Genomic DNA, 20,359 nt, shown 5'->3' with positions numbered 1-20,359 from the left:
CTCTACCCTAAAACGTATGCCACCCGCCCACCTGCCTTTCACACTTAACTCTGCCCCTTCAACAATCCCCCTTGCTAACAAATTCATCATGTGTCTAACTTCAGTTGCCGCGGCGCCACAACGCCCAGTCTGCAGTCGATTATGTTGTTGACACATGGTGGACATTAAAACAGAACTTTAGCCCCACCCCCTGACTCCTCTGATTGGTTATTTTGGTTAGTTGTTCCTCTCTAGGAACTGTTCTAAGTGGGACTGCTGAGTTTGAGATGGATGAGATTGGCCTAAACAGCCCCTCTTCCCTTCTATCCCTTTCTATATTCAGCTTCACTGACCACATCACCCCCTTGTGGTTCTCTCCAGCCACTGCAGCTAGAGACGTTCTTTGGGCTGGGAAAGGCTTCTCTCTTCTGCTCTCTCTGTGTCCAGTCTGTTTGTTCAGTCCCAAGTAATAGAACCAGTGTTCCTCTCCCCTACAAAGCATCAGGCTGAGACAGAGGCTGAGGGTTTGGTTTCAGACCCGACTGAGAAACGGAGCTTTCCTTTCCACCCTTTGGGGACACAGTTTTGATTGGGCACAGATGGGATCAGTTTGGGCCGTTGTCATAGTTAACGATTGTCATGGTTACAGTGGCATGCTCTGACAGCAAGTAACAGAAAAGAGAGAGAGAGTTGCAGTAAATAACTATATGAACATTGTAAGAACACTAAGACATTTCAGGAACAAGGGGAACATGTATTATGCATTAAGTATGTTACATTTATATTACTGAAAGAATCAGGAACAAACATGTATTTGTATTATTCTGTTATTCTATTATCTCAGAAAGAGAGGGAGGCTTAGAACTCTGAGGAGTTAAGAAAAAGTATTGCATGACAAATGCCCTGATGGTAAGTTTCTTTCCAAGTCGAGTCCATAAGGGAGAAAGTTAGGGGGAAAATATAGTGATGTTTTTTTATGTATTGTGACTTGTGGGTTTGAAAGAACATAGTGAAATAGGCCTTGATCTTTCCAGCAATACTGATCCTCCCTGTGTTCTCTGAGACAGTGTTTCCCCTACCATTACATAAACGGGGCAACCCACCTAGCTCTCTTACCCCCTGTCTAAAAACCTTTGTTATCAAGTCGTTTCTATTGAACAATTTGGTGTTTGCTGCCCCCTTGTGCCCCGTTGAGAATGTAATCTATGGGAAACACTGCTCTGAGCCTTGAAGAAATGGCCCTTAAGAATTAAGAACGTTTACGGGTCTCTAATGTTAACCAAAGATGGGTCACCATGCGAGCCTTGTCTTTCCTGTAGCTTATAAACCTCACCAGCATTAAATGTGTTCCTGTTGGCCCTCTCTGCTGCGTCCACAACCTGATACGACCATGCTAACGGTACATGTCTACGTTACGTAATGATGGCTACGTTACGTTAGCCTTGGGTATCCCCTGTGGCACCCTCAACCTGGCAAAGCAATACGAACATTCTCACGCTAACCAAGGCTATCGCTAACAATGCCACACCGACTCAGCCTTGTATTTAAAGTAACTGTGCAGTGTTTCCAGATTGCTATGAAATATAAAAAAACATTGTAAAGTGGTTATCCCACTGGCTATAAGGTGAATGCACCAATTTGTAAGTCGCTCTGGATAAGAGCGTCTGCTAAATGACGTAAATGGAAATGTAAATGACCTATAATTAATTACGATATGAGTTAAATAACTTTCCTTCCAAAAAATTGTAATTCAATATGTTAAAAAGCAGCTTTTCCGTCCCCAGGACCAGTTCCGGCCATAAACTAGATAAGTGGTGACTAAGGGCACTAGGAAGTTGGTTGTGCATCAGCTATTTTTCTCTTGTTATGTCAGCCAGTAACCACATTTCCAGCCACAGTTTTTATGTGAATAAAGTCATACCGTATATATATAAAAAAAACACAACAGCTGTGATAGAAACGGGAAGTTTTGTTACAATTTTATAAATGCCGACAGATAATTAGTTCGTTTGACACTGTGGGATTTTTTTTGTGTCTGTAAAATTAATTATGCAATAAATGGTGGTGGAAACAACTTTATGCACAAATATTGATATAACCATCGTATCGAAGTAAACTTGGAGTCACGCGATTATATGTTGTGTGGTTCTCCCACTACAACTCGGAAAACCATGCGGTTTATTAGGCTACAGATTAAATAAATTATGATGAACTTCACAAGGTGGTGAAAGTGCACTGTGATCTTGATGCTCCTTTTGTTGGTGTAACCATACAGGAGAGGAAGTACAGAACCAACGACGCTAGACGGAGAGGAATATGTTTAAGCAAAAGGCAGTTTATTAAACAACAGAGATAGCTGGTACTGCTCAAGCAACATGCATGGACCCATTCAGTTGCCTCTTATCGAGACAGTTGAAAAGGGATCAAAAACAGAGTTTTCAGCATTACTTTATACAATGCAACACAAAGGAAGGGGTCCTTCTTCTAGTCCCTTGATTGGTTCCCGAGGCGTAGGAGGCGGGTCTGCTCTGTCCAGAGTAGAAGCCCCATTTTGTTCACGGCAGAGTCCTCTGCCCTAGGCACCCAACCAGTAGAAAGAGGTGCAGTTTGTGTGTGTGCGTAACTCGTGAGGCATGAGGATGAGTGTGCGTATGCCTGGAGATGTGTGTGTGAATGTGTGTATGTTCTCAAAGGAAAGACTCGTGGGGAGCAACCAGATTGTGGCCTGTGGCGTGGGTGTTTGTCCTTGAGAAGATATTGGCTCTGTCCATTGTTCTTGCATAGGAACAGCATTGATTGAAAACAAGCTCCTAACATTAAAATGGGTCATGCACAAGATTTTAGTCAGACCAAGCTATAACATTTTAATATTTACTACGACACTTTCCAATAAATATCGAGGGTCTTATTCTGGTGACATGATGATTGACTGCCGTTTGACAAATACAAATATTCTCCGTAATAATGTCATCGTGTAAACTAGGCTAGCCGCACTGTATCTGCGAGCTGTTGTCTAGAGCGCATGTGCCAAGTATCTTGTTTTGTATGCTTTATACAAAATAATACAATGCAGCACGACAGGATCTTTATAAACGTAGCTCTTTATTAACTAGGATATGACTGGCATGTTCATGTGTCTCCGGCCATGATCATCTTAAAAGATGACCTCACCACCTGGGTGGTCTTAACCAATCATAGCGCAGTATGATACCACGGTAGAACGCATCCAATTACAATTCAGTATGCTGATACATGAATATTACATCCCCCTTCTTTAAAAAAAAAAATAAGAAAAATGTACATATTTTAAAAACGTATTTTGAAAACATGCTCTGTAGTTTGAACTCGAGGTGAGTAACCATCTATACTGCACCAACTGCATCAACATAACAGACAAACAATGATTCAGCATACTGTTACTTTTAGAACTAATATTTCTCAGCAACTCAGCTTTTCACTGTAGCAGTGACATCTCAACATTTCAAACAAATACAATACCAAAGCATTTCAAGTTAACTTTTCAATAACAAGTTTACAGTCCGGACCTCTTTTAGGGCAGCGATCCGCCTTCACCCTTTGACAGGTCTAGGACAGCTCTAGGCTTGACCTCTCTTCCTGACCCGGTGTGATATGAAGCTGAGCATGCTTCTGTGTCACTCAACAGTTCTTGTGGTGTTGCAGGTAAGTATGGTGTATGTCGTGTTGTGTCTGTGTTTAGTCCACCCCGTTCTCTTTCAGGGGAACAGTTCATCTCGTCAGTGTGTTGTTCTTTTGTGTTCAGTAGGTGACGACGATTGCTGCTGTACACCGCTCCTTCTGCGGTGCGAACGTGATATGAACGTTCAGTGTCAGCTGGTTGGATGACGACTGATGGCTTCCAGTAGCCATGGTCCTGGATTCTAACTGACTCCGTCGTTCAGTGGTGGTAGTGGTCTAGCTGACCTGTCGTAGCATCGCTTTTGGAGGTATTAGTGGCTTATATAGTATCTACAGTATATACAGTATGGTAATGTATTGAGCCGGCTTGGAGTATTTTGTATTTGTATTTATTATGGATCTCCATTACTTCCTGCCAAGGCAGCAGGTACTCTTCCTGGGGTTTATTATGGATCCCCATTACTTCCTGCCAAGGCAGCAGCTACTCTTCCTGGGGTTTATTATGGATCCCCATTACTTCCTGCCAAGGCAGCAGCTACTCTTCCTGGGGTTTATTATGGATCCCCATTACTTCCTGCCAAGGCAGCAGCTACTCTTCCTGGGGTTATTATGGATCCCCATTACTTCCTGCCAAGGCAGCAGCTACTCTTCCTGGGGTTTATTATGGATCCCCATTACTTCCTGCCAAGGCAGCAGCTACTCTTCCTGGGTTTTATTATGGATCCCCATTACTTCCTGCCAAGGCAGCAGCTACTCTTCCTGGGGTTTATTATGGATCCCCATTACTTCCTGCCAAGGCAGCAGCTACTCTTCCTGGGGTTTATTATGGATCCCCATTACTTCCTGCCAAGGCAGCAGCTACTCTTCCTGGGGTTTATTATGGATCCCCATTACTTCCTGCCAAGGCAGCAGCTACTCTTCCTGGGGTTTATTATGGATCCCCATTACTTCCTGCCAAGGCAGCAGCTACTCTTCCTGGGGTTTATTATGGATCCCCATTACGTCATGCCAAGGCAGCAGATACTCTTCCTGGGGTTTATTATGGATCCCCATTACTTCCTGCCAAGGCAGCAGCTACTCTTCCTGGGGTTTATTATGGATCCCCATTACGTCCTGCCAAGGCAGCAGCTACTCTTCCTGGGGTTTATTATGGATCCCCATTACTTTTTTTTTTTGTCATTTAGCAGACGCTCTTATCCAGAGCGACTTACAGTTAGTGAGTGCATACATTTTATTAAATTTTTTCATACTTCCTGCCAATGCAGCTGCTACTCTTCCTGGGGTCCAGCAAAATTAAGGCAGTTATACATTAAAAAAAACATTACAATACATTCATAACAGATTTCACAGCACACTAAGCGTGTGCCCTCAGGCCCCTACTCCACTACCACATATCTGCAACACAAAATCCATGTGTATGTGTGTGTATAGAGCGTATGTTATCATGTGTGTGTATGAGTGATTTCCCTTCTGTATCCCTACTGTATCTCTGATGTAAGGAGATGACTGAGCACTTGGCATGCATGACCTCCTCCCAGTAGAGAAAGATCATGCATACGTACGCTGTCACAAAACAAACTTTAACTTTTATATGTATACATGGTACAGTATTGGCTAGCTTATACACACAGTCACATACAACAACATAGAGGTATTCAGCATGAGCTCAAGCTTGCAATACGTACTGTAATACCTACTGTAAATGATCCAAACCTACAGTAAGAAGAAGGAAAACAACTGCCACTGTTCTTCTCTGGTCTGCTCTGTTCTGCTCTGGTCTGGTCTGCTCTGGTCTGTTCTGCTCTGGTCTGTTCTGCTCTGGTCTGTTCTGCTCTGGTCTGTTCTGCTCTGTTCTGCTCTGGTCTGTTCTGCTCTGTTCTTCTCTGCTCTGTTCTGTTCTGTGCAGCGAGTCTGTATCTGATGAAAAAGAGAGATTGAGAGGAAACAATCACCAAGCTGCTTCTCTTTCAATGATTTTCATTTTCTATTTATTTACATATTAAGCCATTAGAAAATAAGACAATACAAACAGAAACAGACTTCCCAAGTTTGTACATACAGTGCAGGGCTACATACGTTACATACAGGACAAGAACGTCTCCAAGGCGGATCAGGAGGTGTGTGGTAGCAAGTGGTTTCAGGTGCTCTCATGTGGCTTTCCGCTGTGGAACAGTTGTGTCATAGCGAGAGACATCGAGTTGAAGAGAGTTCACAGTTCTGTGTGGTATTGTGACTAGCTATGCCAGAGACCATGATGATTCTACCACGGCTGAGGTGAACAAGGCAATCCACAAAAGCCCGGTACTGGTTTTTGTTCCAGCCAAGTTGTAACACACAACCTGATGCCATGGCCATGCCAGCCCTTTGTGGATAACACTGGCCATCTCTGGACTACAACCTTTGTTCTCTGGTCTCTAAGGAAGTCCCCTGAATAAGCTCAGTCACAATTGTACATTCTAAACGCTACAGAATTGATAGATCAGTTTCTCTAGTTGATTGCACTGTTTACAAGAGATGGGCCGGGCAGGCGGCCATATTGGGAAAGGGGGGGGGACAAACCTCCCTGATACTGAAGTTCCAAGTGTTCTGTTAATTGTGCAATCACCAATCAGGTACTGCGTTCCATGGTGTTACCATTGTTGAAATTTAAATTTTAAATGTTAATCATTTAGCAGACGTTCTTATCCAGGGAAATTAGGGTTAAGTGCCTTGCTCAATGGCACATCAACAGATTTTTCACCTAGTCAGCTCGAGGATTCGAACCAGCTACGGGCCCAATGCTCTTAACTGCTAGGCTACCTGCCCCCGCCCCCCATTTTTTTTTTACATCCATTAATTTATGCAGTCCCTATGGCAAATAATCTGGTACAGAATAATTAGTGATTCAGTGGGGTGTATCTCAATAGCCTAAAGTGGCCTTCTCTCCTCGTCTCCCAGGAAGGGTGCAGTTACACTACTACTCCTATAGAGGGAAGTGTTTCTCTCTGTTAAGTCTCCACTAGGGCACAGTCAGTCAGCATGCACCATGTTACAGAATGATGCAGGTAGAAACAGAATGCATAGGGGAGACACAGTCTATTATCTTATTCTATAGGATAGAGAACTGTGTCTGTTTGTCTATGAATTCAGTCTCTATCTGGAGAGCTCTGTGACAGTGTAGGCCTGCTCACTGAATATAACACAGCAAAAAATCACACTGCAAAAGATCGCTGTAAAATACCTTCTATCATGTTTACCCTAGTTGAGATAAAAAAACTAAAAGAAAGGATGGAGAAAAGGGAGAACGTAAAACTATGGAGTGATATGATCAACAGGCACTATTTTATTTACCGCCTCTGTCAGACCTGAGCAATCGAAAACAGAGCAGTCGCATCATCGTCTCTACACTCCCATCTGCTTCGTTGCCCAGGCAACAGAGACTGTGATGGCTTCTTTGTGCTACAGCACTAGACTACATTTCCCATGACCCCCTTCTGTCTTGCATATCTACAACTTCCTGGTAGATACAGTTTCAGCATCCAGTCATTGCTGCCAGTGTGTGGAAGAAGATGTCAGATTGTGTGTGTGTGTGTGGTGGGGGGGGTGACAACTGGGAACTCTGAAAAAAACGAGGTCAAATCATGACGTCAGTGATCTTCATGTCGGAAAGTTGGAGTTCTAGAAAGATGTCAGAGTTTCCAACTTGGAATTTCGAGTTACATGCTGACCGTCGCGCGCGCGCGTGTTGCAAAATAAACGTACACATACATGTTATTCAATCATTGCGCGCGTCAACGAGCGTCTACGTAGCCAGGCGCTAAAATATAACTTGGTTCTATTTGTGACGCTTGACGCGCTCCAAGTCCTGCCTCTCTCATGTCCTCATTGGTTTTTAGGAGCATATACCAACGTGGGTGATTGAAAGATGAACTGAGGTCCACACTCCAGTCCAGTTGGTTGTGGTAATGCACCTTAAAGTTGGTTGCAAACCGCCATATAAAGTCCAAAGATGAAGAAGAAGCCTGACGGAGGAGAGATTACTAGAAACAAACTCGGTTTACCCTTTTATCTGTGGATTAATTGTCCGAGTAGAGGACCTTGTGCATTTCAGGTAGAATAACAACCCAATGTTTATATCCCAGGACAAATTTGCTAGCAACAGCAAGCTAGCTAGCTAAATTGCTATAAATGTTTAATGCTTTTCGACCTGTCCCCAAATGAATATAGTTGGTTCAGAGTTCGTTTTGATATTTCAACCTGCGTGTCCTGATCGCGTCTGGTGTCGGTGGACAAAATCAACACGCGCACGGTCTGGTCAGCATGTAAGACGACCGTTCAAAAACGATTTTCCCAGTCGGAGCTGGTTTTTTCCCCCCACGTTTTTTTCTGAGTTGTCTTGAATGTACTAAAGTCAGAAGTCAGAGATTTCCGAGTTCCCAGTTGTTTTGAACACGGCATTGTGTTTCACACTTCCCATTCTCATTTTCCTCACTCATGCTACTGAAGGAGGCTGAGGCTCCTTTGTGTGAGGAGTGGGAGACTGGCCTGGGGTGAGACCAGCGAGAGGGAGGAGATGGGGAACGGGATGGAGACAGTTGCCGGGGTGGACTGTTGCTAGGCGACCCGCGAGGTGACAGAGCGTAGGAGATCATCCGACCACTACGCTCACTAAACACCTGTTTCTGTTAGGGAGAGAGAGGGGAGAGAGGGAGATGGTAGAGGGATAGAGAGAGAGAGAGAGATAGGAAAGAGAGGGCGAAAGGAGAGTGATGGAAAGAGAGGGAGGGGGAGAGTGGAGAGAGAATAGGGTAGAGGGATGGAGAGAGAGAGAGAGAGAGCGGAGAGGGATGGAGAGAGAGGGAGGGGGGAGAGAGAAGAGAGAGGATAGGGTGGAGAGAGAGAGCGAGAGAGACAGAGAGCAGAGAGGGATGGAGAGAGAGGGAGGGGGAGAGAGACCAGTGTGTGAGAGTACTTTCACTTCAAAGTCTAGTTGGAGGTGCACAGTTTAGTTCATAGATTAGATTTGTGAACAAAGAGCGGAGCATTAGAGACAGGCCTGACTTACCCATGTTCCATCTGGGCCGAACAGTTCCAGGAAGTTACCAATGAACTCCCGTGATTTCTCCTCCCACTTCTGTATGAGGTCATGGCTCTTCTCCTCCACACGGTAGACAAAGTGTTTACTCTTCTCCTCCACCGTCTTCACCTTCTCCTTCATACGGTCCACCTGGTTCTGCAGGCGGTACTTCTTCTCCTGAGGAAGGTTGGAGGAAGGTTCGATGGAGGTTGGAGGGAGAGAGGTTGGAGGGAGGTTGGGAGAAGTTGGAGGAATGTGGGAGGGAGGTTGGAGGGAGGATGGAGGAACATTGAAGGAAGGTTGGAAGAAAGTTGGAGGGAGGTTGGAGGAAAGTTGAAGGAATGTTGGAGGGAGGAAGGGAGGTTGGAGGGAGGTTGGAGGAATGTTGGAGGAATGTTGGAGGGAGGTTGGAGGAAAGTTGAAGGAATGTTGGAGGGAGGAAGGGAGGTTGGAGGGAGGTTGGAGGAATGTTGGAGGAATGTTGGAGGGAGGTTGGAGGAAAGTTGAAGGAATGTTGGAGGGAGGAATGGAGGAAGGGAGGTTGGAGGGAGGTTGGAGGAATGTTGAAGGAATGTTGGAGGGAGGAAGGGAGGAAGGGAGGTTGGAGGAATGTTGGAGGAATGTTGGAGGGAGGTTGGAGGGAGGAAGGAAGGGAGGTTGGAGGAAGGTTGGAGAGAGGGAGGGAGTTGAGGGGAGGTTGGAGGACGGTTGGAGGAATGTTGGAGGGAGCTGAGTTCCTTGGCGTTACCATCGTTGAAATGTAACAGCCATTCATTTATGCAGTCGCTATGGCAAGGGGTGCATCTCAATAGTCTAACGGACTCTCCACAGTGATTTCATGCTTTCCAAAAATTCAGCCGCACAAAAGTACGTAGAACTACGCAAACTAAGCTCTGTCGGATCTGTTGTGTAGACTGTGTGGAGCCCTTCAAGTGGCCTTCTCTCCTTGTCTCCCAGGAAGGATGCAGTTACACTACTACTCCTCTAGAGGACAGTGTTTCTCTCTGTTAAGTCTCCACTAGGGCACAGTCAGTCAGCATGCACCATGTTACAGAATGATGCAGGTAGAAACAGAATGCATAGGGCAGACACAGTCTATTATCTTATTCTATAAGATAGAGAACTGTGTCTGTTTGTCTATGAATTCAGTCTCTATCTGGAGAGCTCTGTGACAGTGTAGGCCTGCTCACTGAATATAACACAGCAAAAAATCACACTGCAAAAGATCGCTGTGAAATACCTTCTATCATGTTTACCCTAGTTGAGATAAAAAACTAAAAGAAAGGATGGAGAAAAGGGAGAACGTAAAACTATGGAGTGATATGATCAACAGGTTGGAGGGAAGTTGGAGGGAGGGAGGTTGGGGGGAGGTTGGTGGGAGGTTGGGGGGAGGTTGGAGGAAGGTTGGATGGAGGTTGGAGGAATGTTGGAGGAATGTTGGAGTGAGGTTGTAGGAAGGTTGTAGGAAGGTTGGAGGAATGTTGGAGGGAGGTTGGAGGAAGGTTGAAGGAATGTTGCTTCCTTCATACGGTCCACCTGGTTCTGCAGGCGGTACTTCTTCTCCTGAGGAAGGTTAGAGGGAGGTTGGAGGAAGGTTGCAGGAGGTTGGAGGGAGGGAAGTTGAAGGGAGGTTGGAGGGAGAGAGGTTGGGGGAAGTTGGAGGGAGGTTGGAGGGAGGGAGGTTGGGGGAAGTTGGAGGGATGTTGGAGGAAGGTTGGAAGGAGGTTGGAGGAAGGTTGGCTGTATTGTATGTCTGTGTGTTTTTTGAAAGTCATCCGTTATGTTCCCAGTGTACACAGACACACATACGCACAAAAGCGACAGTTCATTTCAGGGTAGACACCACACAGATACACTTACGTTGATGAAGCTGACGTTGAGCTCTTTAGCGGTGTAGCCTCGCTGTAGGTTGCGTCTTGCGTAGAGGTCGTAGTCTCGTACGATACGAGTGATCAGGTCAGAGGTCGAGATACCCTCCGTCCGCTGGGTCGGCACGAACATGCCTGGAAACACAAACACACATAACAAACATACATTATAAATAAACACACACACAGGAACACATACACTGATCGTTAGCCTCGTCGAGAATCAGCCTTCCCTAATCGGAAAGCCTGGTGAAGTCAATGGCAGAAAGTAGCTAAAAATTGGAGGAAACCCGGTGTAAATAAGTGACGCCTCGCAACACGTCAAACCAATCAAATGCCTTGCTTGCTTGGGCGGAGAGTGTTGAAGCCATACAGTCATATGTTCAAGCAGAGGAGTTGTAATGTCTTCATCGACTACAGCACACTTCTGGAAAAACACAATCACCTTTTTCCTCCTGGTTTTCTTCTATATTCTGCAATATTGCAAACTAGCATAACGGTACGCAACAACTCTCTGCAGTCGGAAAACAGTGACAAACATAACAAGCAGCACCCCTCCTACGGGCATGTGGGGAGGGTTCTTGAGATGTAACATCTAATAAAATTGTAGCGGACCATTCTAGCCATTTCGGCTAATACAAAATTCTCCAAAGGAGGCGTAACAACAATGTGATTTCAAGGTATGGCTACGCAATACTTAACTGATTGTGAATACAGTTTACACACACACACACACACACACACATACACACACACACCTGCCTCCTTGATGTGTTTGTAGACGTCCTCAGTTCCTGCTGAGGAGTATGGGATATCGTCATGAGCCACAAAATCGATCTGAGAAACAATCAGAACAGAATAAGACAAGAATCACAGAACAGGAAGACAAGAATCACAGAACAGGAAGACAAGAATCACAGAACAGGAAGACAAGAATCACAGAACAGGAAGACAGAAAAAGAAAGCCCATGTAGATAAACTGACACCTAGAAAAGAGACATGCATGCTAGCACATTACTCGTTACATACACAACAAGTCAGAGAGCGCTGAATTAACCGGTGGGAACAGTCAGACACACACCTGGTGTTTCTCCAGGAAGTCCTGTGTGAGCGTCCATGGTGCGTCTCGGACCACCTCGTCGACATAGCGACAGTGTCTCAGAGCCTCGTACCTCTCATCCTCTGTCATCACTGTGAAACCCTTGTACTTGTGTGTCAGCTCATCACTGCACACTGACACACACACGCGCACACACACACAAAGTCACAAAGGTACACAAAAACAGATAGCAAAACATATATGAGTTATTCATACTGAGTCATTATATCCACATGTTTATAAATGTATGTCTGTACATATCTGTGTGTGTGTGTGTACATACCTCCCACTATGAGGTATGCGTTGGGGAAGAGGTTCTTGGCCTGCATCAGGGCTCTGGCATGGCCGGAGTGGAACAGATCAAATATTCCATCTGCATATACACGCACTGGACGGTCCACTGGAGAGAACACGTACAGAGTTTACATCTAGAGGACACACACAGAGTTTACATCTAGAGGACACACACAGAGTTTACATCTAGAGGACACACACAGAGTTTACATCTAGAGGACACACACAGAGTTTACATCTAGAGGACACACACAGAGTTTACATCTAGAGGACACACACAGAGTTTACATCTAGAGGACACACACAGAGTTTACATCTAGAGGACACACACAGAGTTTACATCTAGAGGACACACACACACACGAGTTTACATCTAGAGGACACACACAGAGTTTACATCTAGAGGACACACACAGAGTTTACATCTAGAGGACACACACAGAGTTTACATCTAGAGGACACACACAGAGTTTACATCTAGAGGACACACACAGAGTTTACATCTAGAGGACACACATATAGTTTACATCTAGAGGACACACACAGAGTTTAAATCTAGAGGACACACATATAGTTTACATCTAGAGGACACACACAGAGTTTACATCTAGAGGACACACACAGAGTTTACATCTAGAGGACACACACAGAGTTTACATCTAGAGGACACACACAGAGTTTACATCTAGAGGACACACACAGAGTTTACATCTAGAGGACACACACAGAGTTTACATCTAGAGGACTCACACAGAGTTTACATCTAGAGGACACACACAGAGTTTACATCTAGCACATATATAACACCATCAGAGGAGAGGAGAGAGGAGGAGGAGAAAGTGAGTGAATGTGAGGAGGATGTGGAAAAGAAGAAGGGATGGTTATGAGTGAAAATACTGAGGAGAGGATGAAGAATGAGGATGAGAGGAGGAATAGTGATAAAAGAGGGATGGAGCTCGGAACAGAGGAAGAGAGGAGGTATACTTGGGGTCCCTCTGCGGGCCTGAGCGATGGAGAGTTTCTCATGAGGGGCGCGGCACTCACAGCTGGTGTCCTTTGCAAAAATAGCAGGCTCAGTCAGCATCTGAGAGAGAGAGAGAGAGAGAGAGAGAGAGAGAGAGAGAGAGAGAGAGAGAGAGAGAGAGAGAGAACTTTTGTGAGTGTAATGTTTACTGTAATTTTTTTTATTGATTCTTTCACTTTTGTTTATCCATTTCACTTGCTTTGGCATTGTAAACATATGTTTCCCATGCAATTAAAGCCCTTTGAATTGAATTGAATTGAGAGAGAGTGCGAGCGAGCGAGAGAGAGAAAGAGAGAAAGCGAGAGAGAGAGATTTAACTGTTAGTCACTTTATTAGTTCAGCGTTATAGCGCTAACATCAGCATATTAAAACAGCACTTGCATCAAATTCACATCTACAAAACCATTTGACTCGTCTCAACAAACCACAAATGGTTTGGATTTACAGAGGAACCACATGATAGATGAAAAGAGTGGCAAAGAGGAGAAGAAAAGAAGGGAGAGAAAATATGTGATAAACCTGAAAAGCAAAAGAGACAGAAAGAATCAAATAGAATTTGAGAGAGAGATGGTGAGAGGGATGAGAGAGAGACAGAGAGAGGAATGGGAGAGCCAGAGAGGGACGGGAGAGAGGGACGGGAGATCCAGAGAGGGACGGGAGAGAGGGACGGGAGATCCAGAGAGGAACGGGAGACACAGAGAGGAACGGGAGATCCAGAGAGGGATGGGAGATCCAGAGAGGAACGGGAGATACAGAGAGGAACGGGAGATCCAGAGTGGAACAGGAGACACAGAGAGGAACGGGAAATACAGAGAGGAACGTGAGAGAGGGACGGGAGATCCAGAGAGGAACAGGAGAGAAGGACGGAAGATCCAAAGAGGGACTGGAGAGAGGGACGGGAGATCCAGAGAGGGATGGGAGAGAGGGACGGGAGATCCAGAGAGGAACGGGAGATCCAAAGAGGAACTGGAGACACAGAGAGGGATGGGAGATACAGAGAGGAACGGGAGAGAGGGACGGGAGATCCAAAGAGGAACGAGAGATACAGAGAAAAACGGGAGATACAGAGAGGAACGGGAGAGAGGCACGGGAGATCCAGAGAAGAACGGGAGAGAGGGACAGAGATCCAGAGAGGAACGTGAGATCCAGAGAGGGACGGGAGAGAGGGACAGGAGATCCAGAGAGGCACGAAAGATAAAGAGAGGAACGGGACATCCAGAGAGGACGGGAGATACACTGAGGAACGGTAGAGAGGAACGGAAGATCCAGAGAGGAACGGGAGAGAGGGACGGGAGATACAGAGAGGAACGGGAGATACAGAGAGGAACAGGAGAGAGGGACGGGAGATCCAGAGAGGAACGGGAGATTCAGAGATGGATGTGAGATCCAGAAAGGAACGGGAGAGAGGGACGGTAGATCCAGAGTGGAACGGGAGATACCGAGAGGAACGGGATATACAGAGAGGAACGGGAGAGAGAGACGGGAGATCCAGAGAGGAATGGGAGATACAGAGAGGGACGGGAGATCCAGAGAGGAACGGAAGATACAGAAAGGAACGGGAGAGAGGAACGGGAGATCCAGACAGGAACGGGAGAGAGGGACGGGAGATCCAGAGAGGAATGAGAGATATAGAGAAGAACAGGAGATACAGGGAGGAACGGGAGATCCAGAGAGGAATGGGAGATACAGAGAGGAACGGGAGATACAGAGAGGAACGGGAGAGAGGGACGGAAGATCCAGAGAGGCACGGAGATCCAGAGAGGAACGGGAGATACAGAGAAGAACAGGAGATACAGAGAGGCACAGGAGATCCAGAGAGGGAGAGAGGGACGGGAGATCCAGAGAGTCACGGAGATCCAGAGAGGAACGGGAGATACAGAGAGGAACGGGAGATAGAGAGAGGCACAGGAGATACAGAGAGGAACGGGAGATACAGAGAGGAACGGGAGAGAGGGACGGGAGATCCAGAGAGGAACGGGAGAGAGGGACGGGAGATCCAGAGAGGCACGGAGATCCAGAGAGGAACGGGAGAGAGGGACGGGAGATCCAGAGAGGAACAGGAGATCCACAGAGGAACGGGAGAGAGGGACGGGAGATACAGATAGGAACGGGAGATACAGAGAGGAACGAGAGAGAGGGATGGGAGATCCAGAGAGGAACTGGAGATACAGAGAGGAACGGGAGATCCAGAGAAGAACGGGAGATCCAGAGAGGAACTGGAGATACAGAGAGGAACGGGAGATACAGAGAAGAACGGGAGATCCAGACAGGAACGGGAGATAGAGAGAGGAACGGGAGATATAGAGAGCAATGGGAGATACAGAGAGGAATGGGAGATACAGAGAGGAACCGGAGAGAGGGACGGGAGATCCAGAGAGGAACGGGAGAGAGGGATGGGAGATCTAGAGAGGAACGGGAGATACAGAGAGGAACGGGAGATTCAGAGATGGATGTGAGATCCAGAAAGGAACGGGAGATACAGAGAGTAACGGGAGATCCAGAGAGGAACGGGAGATCCAGAGAGGAACGGGAGATCCAGAGAGGAACGGGAAATACAGAGAGAGAAAGCGAGAGATGGAGGAGAGAAAAAAGTTGAATGACATTCATGTCCCCTTTTTGATTGCCATCCCCTCTCTCTGGCATAGTAATGTCCATTAGACTATTTATGAGGCCTAATATCTATTTTCTATCACAACTATTGATTACATTGTGATGGGACGAACAGCACTCAGTGCTATTGATTTGCTTCTGGCTAAAATGGAACTCAACCTCTCTCTCTCTGTCTCTCTCTCTCTCTCTCTCTGTCTCTCTCTCTCTCTCTCTCTCTCTCTCTCTGTCAATTCAATTCAATTCAATTCAATTCAATTCAATTCAATTTAAGGGCTTTATTGGCATGGGAAACGTGTGTTAACATTGCCAAAGCAAGGGAAGTAGATAGTAAACAAAAGTGAAATAAACAATAAATATTAACAGTAAACATTACACTCAGAAGTTTCAAAAGAATAAAGACATTTCAAATGTCATATTATGTATATATACAGTGTTGTAACAATGTGCAAATAGTTAAAGTACAAATGGGAAAATAAATAAACATAAATATGGGTTGTATTTACAATGGTGTTTGTTCTTCACTGGTTGCCCTTTTCTTGTGGCAACAGGTCACAAATCTTGCAGCTGTGATGGCACACTGTGGTTTTTCACCCAGTAGATAAGGGAGTTTATCAAAATTGGGTTTGTTTTCGAATTCTTTGTGGATCGCTGTAATCTGAGGGAAATATGTGTCTCTAATATGGTCATACATTTGGCAGGAGGTTAGGAAGTGCAGCTCAGTTTCCACCTCATTTTGTGGGCAGTGTGCACATAGCCTGTCTTCTCTTGAGAGCCAGGTCTGCCTACGGCGGCCTTTCTCAATAGCAAGGCTATGGTCACTGAGTCTGTACATAGTCAAAGCTTTCCTTAAGTTTGGGTCAGTCACAGTGGTCAGGTATTCTGCCACTGTGTACTCTCTGTTTAGGGCCAAATAGCATTCTAGTTTGCTCTGTTTTTTTGTTTGTTCTTTCCAATGTGTCAAGTAATTCTCTTTTTGTTTTCTCATGATTTGGTTGGGTCTAATTGTGTTGTTGTTGTTGTTGTTGTTGTTGTTGTTGTTGTTTCCTGGGGCTGTGTGGGGTCTGTTTGTGTTTGTGAACAGAGGCCCAGGACAAGCTTACTTAGGGGACTCTTCTCCAAGTTCATCTCTCTGTAGGTGATGGCTTTGTTATGGAAGGTTTGGGAATCGCTTCCTTTTAAGTGGTTATAGAATTTAACGGCTCTTTTCTGGATTTTGATAATTAGCGGGTATTGGCCTAATTCTGCTCTGCATGCATTATTTGGTGTTTTACGTTGTACACGGAGGATGTTTTTGCAGAATTCTGCATGCAGAGTCTCAATTTGGTGTTTGTCCCATTTTGTGAATTCTTGGTTGGTGAGCGGACCCCAGACCTCAGAACCATAAAGGGCAATGGGTTCTATAACTGATTCAAGTATTTTTAGCCAGATCCTAATTGGTATGTCAAATTTTATGTTCCTTTTGATGGCATAGAAGGCCCTTCTTGCCTTGTCTCTCAGATCTCTCTCTCTCTCTCTCTCTCTCAATTCAATTTCAATTTCAATTTAAGGGCTTTATTGGCATGGGAAACGTGTGTTAACATTGCCAAAGCAAGTGAAGTAGATAGTAAACAAAAGTGAAATAAACAATAAATATTAACAGTAGACATTACACTCTCTCTCTCTCTCTCTGAATTAAATTCAAAGGGCTTTATTGGCACGAGAAACATATGTTTACATTGTTGACATCTCTCTCTCTCTCTCGCTCTCATTCTTTAGAGGGGGAGAGAAAGAGAAAATGTAACATGCATGACTTCCCCTGTGACTTCCCCAGTGACATCATGGATCCACTCCCATAACACTTAATATTCCAAAGTAATTCCCCCTCTCCATATTCCATATGGATAAGGGATGAGGTAGAACAGAGAGGAGGTAGAGAAACAAATCTAACATCTTCAGATTGTCTCTGCTAGAAACCACTGTGTGAGCTCCCGACCCCATGGCAACAGATGGGGCAGAACGGAACAGTGAGGAGGACTCACTGAGGTAACGTTTCTCCCACAATCCACTGCAAGGTGAGATCGGGGAGGAGCCCAGAGCGGACAAAGTGCAGGCGGCTGCCTCGGTCAATCGGCCAATCAGAGTGACCGCAGCGAGCGCGCTTACTACAGCCCTGACACCGGCACAAGCAGAGAACATCTATTGTAAGAAGGATTAACTAAAAAAACAACAACGCTGTGATGGAGTAAAGAAAGGGGGGGAGAGAGAGGGGGGGCGGGGGGGGGGGGATGAAGAGAGAAGGAGAGAGGCACAAAGGATAAAAGGGAGAAATGCGAACAGACAAGGGCAGAGAGAGAGAGAGAGAGAGAGACAGAGAGAGAGAGAGAGAGAGAGAGAGAGAGAGAGAGAGAGAGAGAGAGAGACTGAATGGGGCTGGCATCGCCCCTCTGTTTCCTAGCTTATGTGTCCTTGTCAGGAGATCTATGCTAGGCTGCTTATATACACATACACACACACCCCTGCCAATACTGCGAAACACACCCAACCCCCCACCCTCCCCCAACACATAGAAACACACAGTCCACTCAGCATTCAGAGCATCCCCCAAAGACGCACACAGACAGTGGATCCTTTTCATATCAACAAGGAGACTAGCTGCCCCCCCCAACACACACACACACACCCTACCGTGCACAGCTGGGGGCAGGTGTGCTCGAGCTCCTCCATGTTTCCCCTAAAGGCTCATGGGATACAGCGGCTGCACCCCCTGTCTGTGACTCAGCATCAGTGAGATGATGCCTCTCTCGCTCTATTTCTCTCTCTCCCACCCCCTCTCTCTCCATTTCTCTCTACCTCCCTCTCTCGTCACTTCTCCTTGTATCCCCGCCCACTCTGCCCTACTCTCTCTCCTCTCTCCCTCCTTATACTCTCCCTCTCTCTTCCCTCTCCTCCTCCCTTTGGCAGAGTGATCCCTCGCTCACAGACCAGCAGCCAAGCACCACCAAACTCTCGCCATGGCGATGACAAAGAGGAGAGAGAGAGCTCCAATCAATGCACAGCTCTCACTGTCTCATTTGCATGGGTGACATGGATTGGCTGAGCTGGCTAGGACCATCAGTGAAGGATAGCAGTGAGCGTTAGTGTCTTGGAGGCTATTTCTCAATAGTCTACAGTAGCTCTCCTCTCCTCTGAAAACACATTATAGGTGAAACTAACCATGACACATACATGCACACTAATGAGGTTGCTTTCATATACCCAGTTCTTCCACATTAGCACAGATGAAGGGAAACCTCTTTAGAATAAACGATTGAGACACCACTATGTGTTCAAAGGTTGGAATGGTTCCTCCCTGTGCTGTGTCCCAACAGTCTTAATCAGCTCCTGTTTCTTGTCACCTTTCCTCCTTGACCACATCAGGATAGGTGACAGCAGGAGGCTGTTATAGTGGTAGACACCTATCCAGTGCTTTTGGGGATCAGTTGTTATGAGAGAAAACAAGCGGAGAGGGGGAGGAGAGGACAGGAGAGGAGACCGTTTAAGAATATACGGAGAACATTATACTGTTTCCTACTGAATTACAATGATATACAGTACAGAGCAGGAACCTATAGAGAACTTTAACTTTATTCTATTCCTATGAACCAGCAGGAACAGGGCATGGAAGTGGATCTTGCTGAACTTTACATTTCTCTCCTCTCTCTCCATCTCTCTATCTTTACTTCTCTCTCCTCTCTCTATCTTTACTTGTCTCTCCCCTGGACGTTCTCTCACTTTCTTTCTTTCTTTCTTTCTTTCTTTCTTTCTTTCTTTCTTTCTTTCTTTCTTTCTTTCTACCACTTTATATAAGAGTCTCTCTGACTCCACATCTGTCTTTCTTTAAATAGCTCTACAAGAACATAAATGGCACTGTTGCATAGTCAGAGAGAGACAACTGTGGTTGAATTTCATGATCCATGCTTGCTTACCTTACTACAGCCACAAAAGTAATCTGGGAAAAAGTAGGCCTACTTGATACTTCATTTTTTAAAACATGATTGACATCTTAATGCTTGAACCAGCAAACACAATTAAAGGATAGCCCAATTCCACTATGTCCTGTGCCATAAAGGTCCAGACCTCTTGGCTGATGTCATAGTACAGGTATAGGTTACAAGTATACCATTGTTGGTTGGCTGACTTACCGTCCCTGCTCCTCTCCTCCGTCCGGACGCAGCAGGTGCACCAGGAGCACCTGCGTAATCGTGCGTTCCATTGCTTGTCCGCCCAACCATGATTAGAGACGCGTATCTGTCCGTCAACCGTTGATTGTGTAAAAACGGTCCTGGCTTTTCCCTTCCCTCGTTCCAACCGTCACCAACAGGCATCGAGACACGGACACTCAGACACACAGCGCGCGAGTGTAGCCGAGTGAGGCGTGCACTTCCGTTTTTAAAAACCGCCGGTCGGGGTCGGCATTGCATGCATGACCGAACACACATGCATGACCGATCACACCGTGGGCCAGCGGGGCACATAGTTCCCCAACTACAGGTATGTCCAATTGGTGGGTCTTGTTCTGCGGCCAAGTGGGCTGAATGAACGAGTAGCTAGCTATGTGTCCAGGTTACTAAAGTTGCGGCCACATTTGGTCTCTTGAAACAAAATTAGCATGCCCTGATTATCTTGAAACAAACCTCTCACGCCCTAAATATCCAAACTCTCAAGTAGACTAGACAAAAATACGTCACACATCGGCTCTCTGACAATCTGTTGTCTCTCAGTCTAGCCTACATAAGCCTAGTTCAAGCATTCAT

The 20,359-nt window shown here is 45.8% G+C and overlaps 1 protein-coding gene across 4 annotated transcripts; it reads right to left on the bottom strand.

Annotated features, from left to right (window-relative positions):
• Positions 1-7,905: 7,905 nt before the first annotated feature.
• LOC121569336 (choline-phosphate cytidylyltransferase B) lies at positions 7,906-19,948 on the bottom strand. 4 transcript variants are annotated; one of them, XM_041880209.1, is made up of 8 exons: positions 19,748-19,948; positions 12,938-13,037; positions 11,943-12,059; positions 11,642-11,793; positions 11,319-11,397; positions 10,553-10,695; positions 8,681-8,869; positions 7,906-8,297 (listed from the first exon to the last, which is right to left on the bottom strand). In XM_041880209.1, the coding sequence occupies exons 1-8, from the start codon at positions 19,928-19,930 to the stop codon at positions 8,034-8,036; spliced, it is 1,227 nt and encodes a 408-aa protein (XP_041736143.1). In that variant the 5' UTR covers positions 19,931-19,948; the 3' UTR covers positions 7,906-8,033. The 4 variants fall into 4 exon arrangements, with proteins under 4 accessions (XP_041736143.1, XP_041736144.1, XP_041736145.1 ...); XM_041880210.1 differs by having other exon boundaries at positions 12,998-13,037; XM_041880211.2 differs by lacking the exon at positions 19,748-19,948 and adding an exon at positions 18,252-18,393.
• Between the last annotated feature and the right edge of the window lie 411 nt (positions 19,949-20,359).

This window comes from Coregonus clupeaformis, chromosome 7, assembly GCF_020615455.1.
Source record: "Coregonus clupeaformis isolate EN_2021a chromosome 7, ASM2061545v1, whole genome shotgun sequence".
NCBI classification, from domain to species: domain Eukaryota; kingdom Metazoa; phylum Chordata; class Actinopteri; order Salmoniformes; family Salmonidae; genus Coregonus; species Coregonus clupeaformis.
The sequence above is the reverse complement of the archived record's forward strand: the minus strand, read 5'-3'. Positions and strand labels throughout refer to the sequence as shown.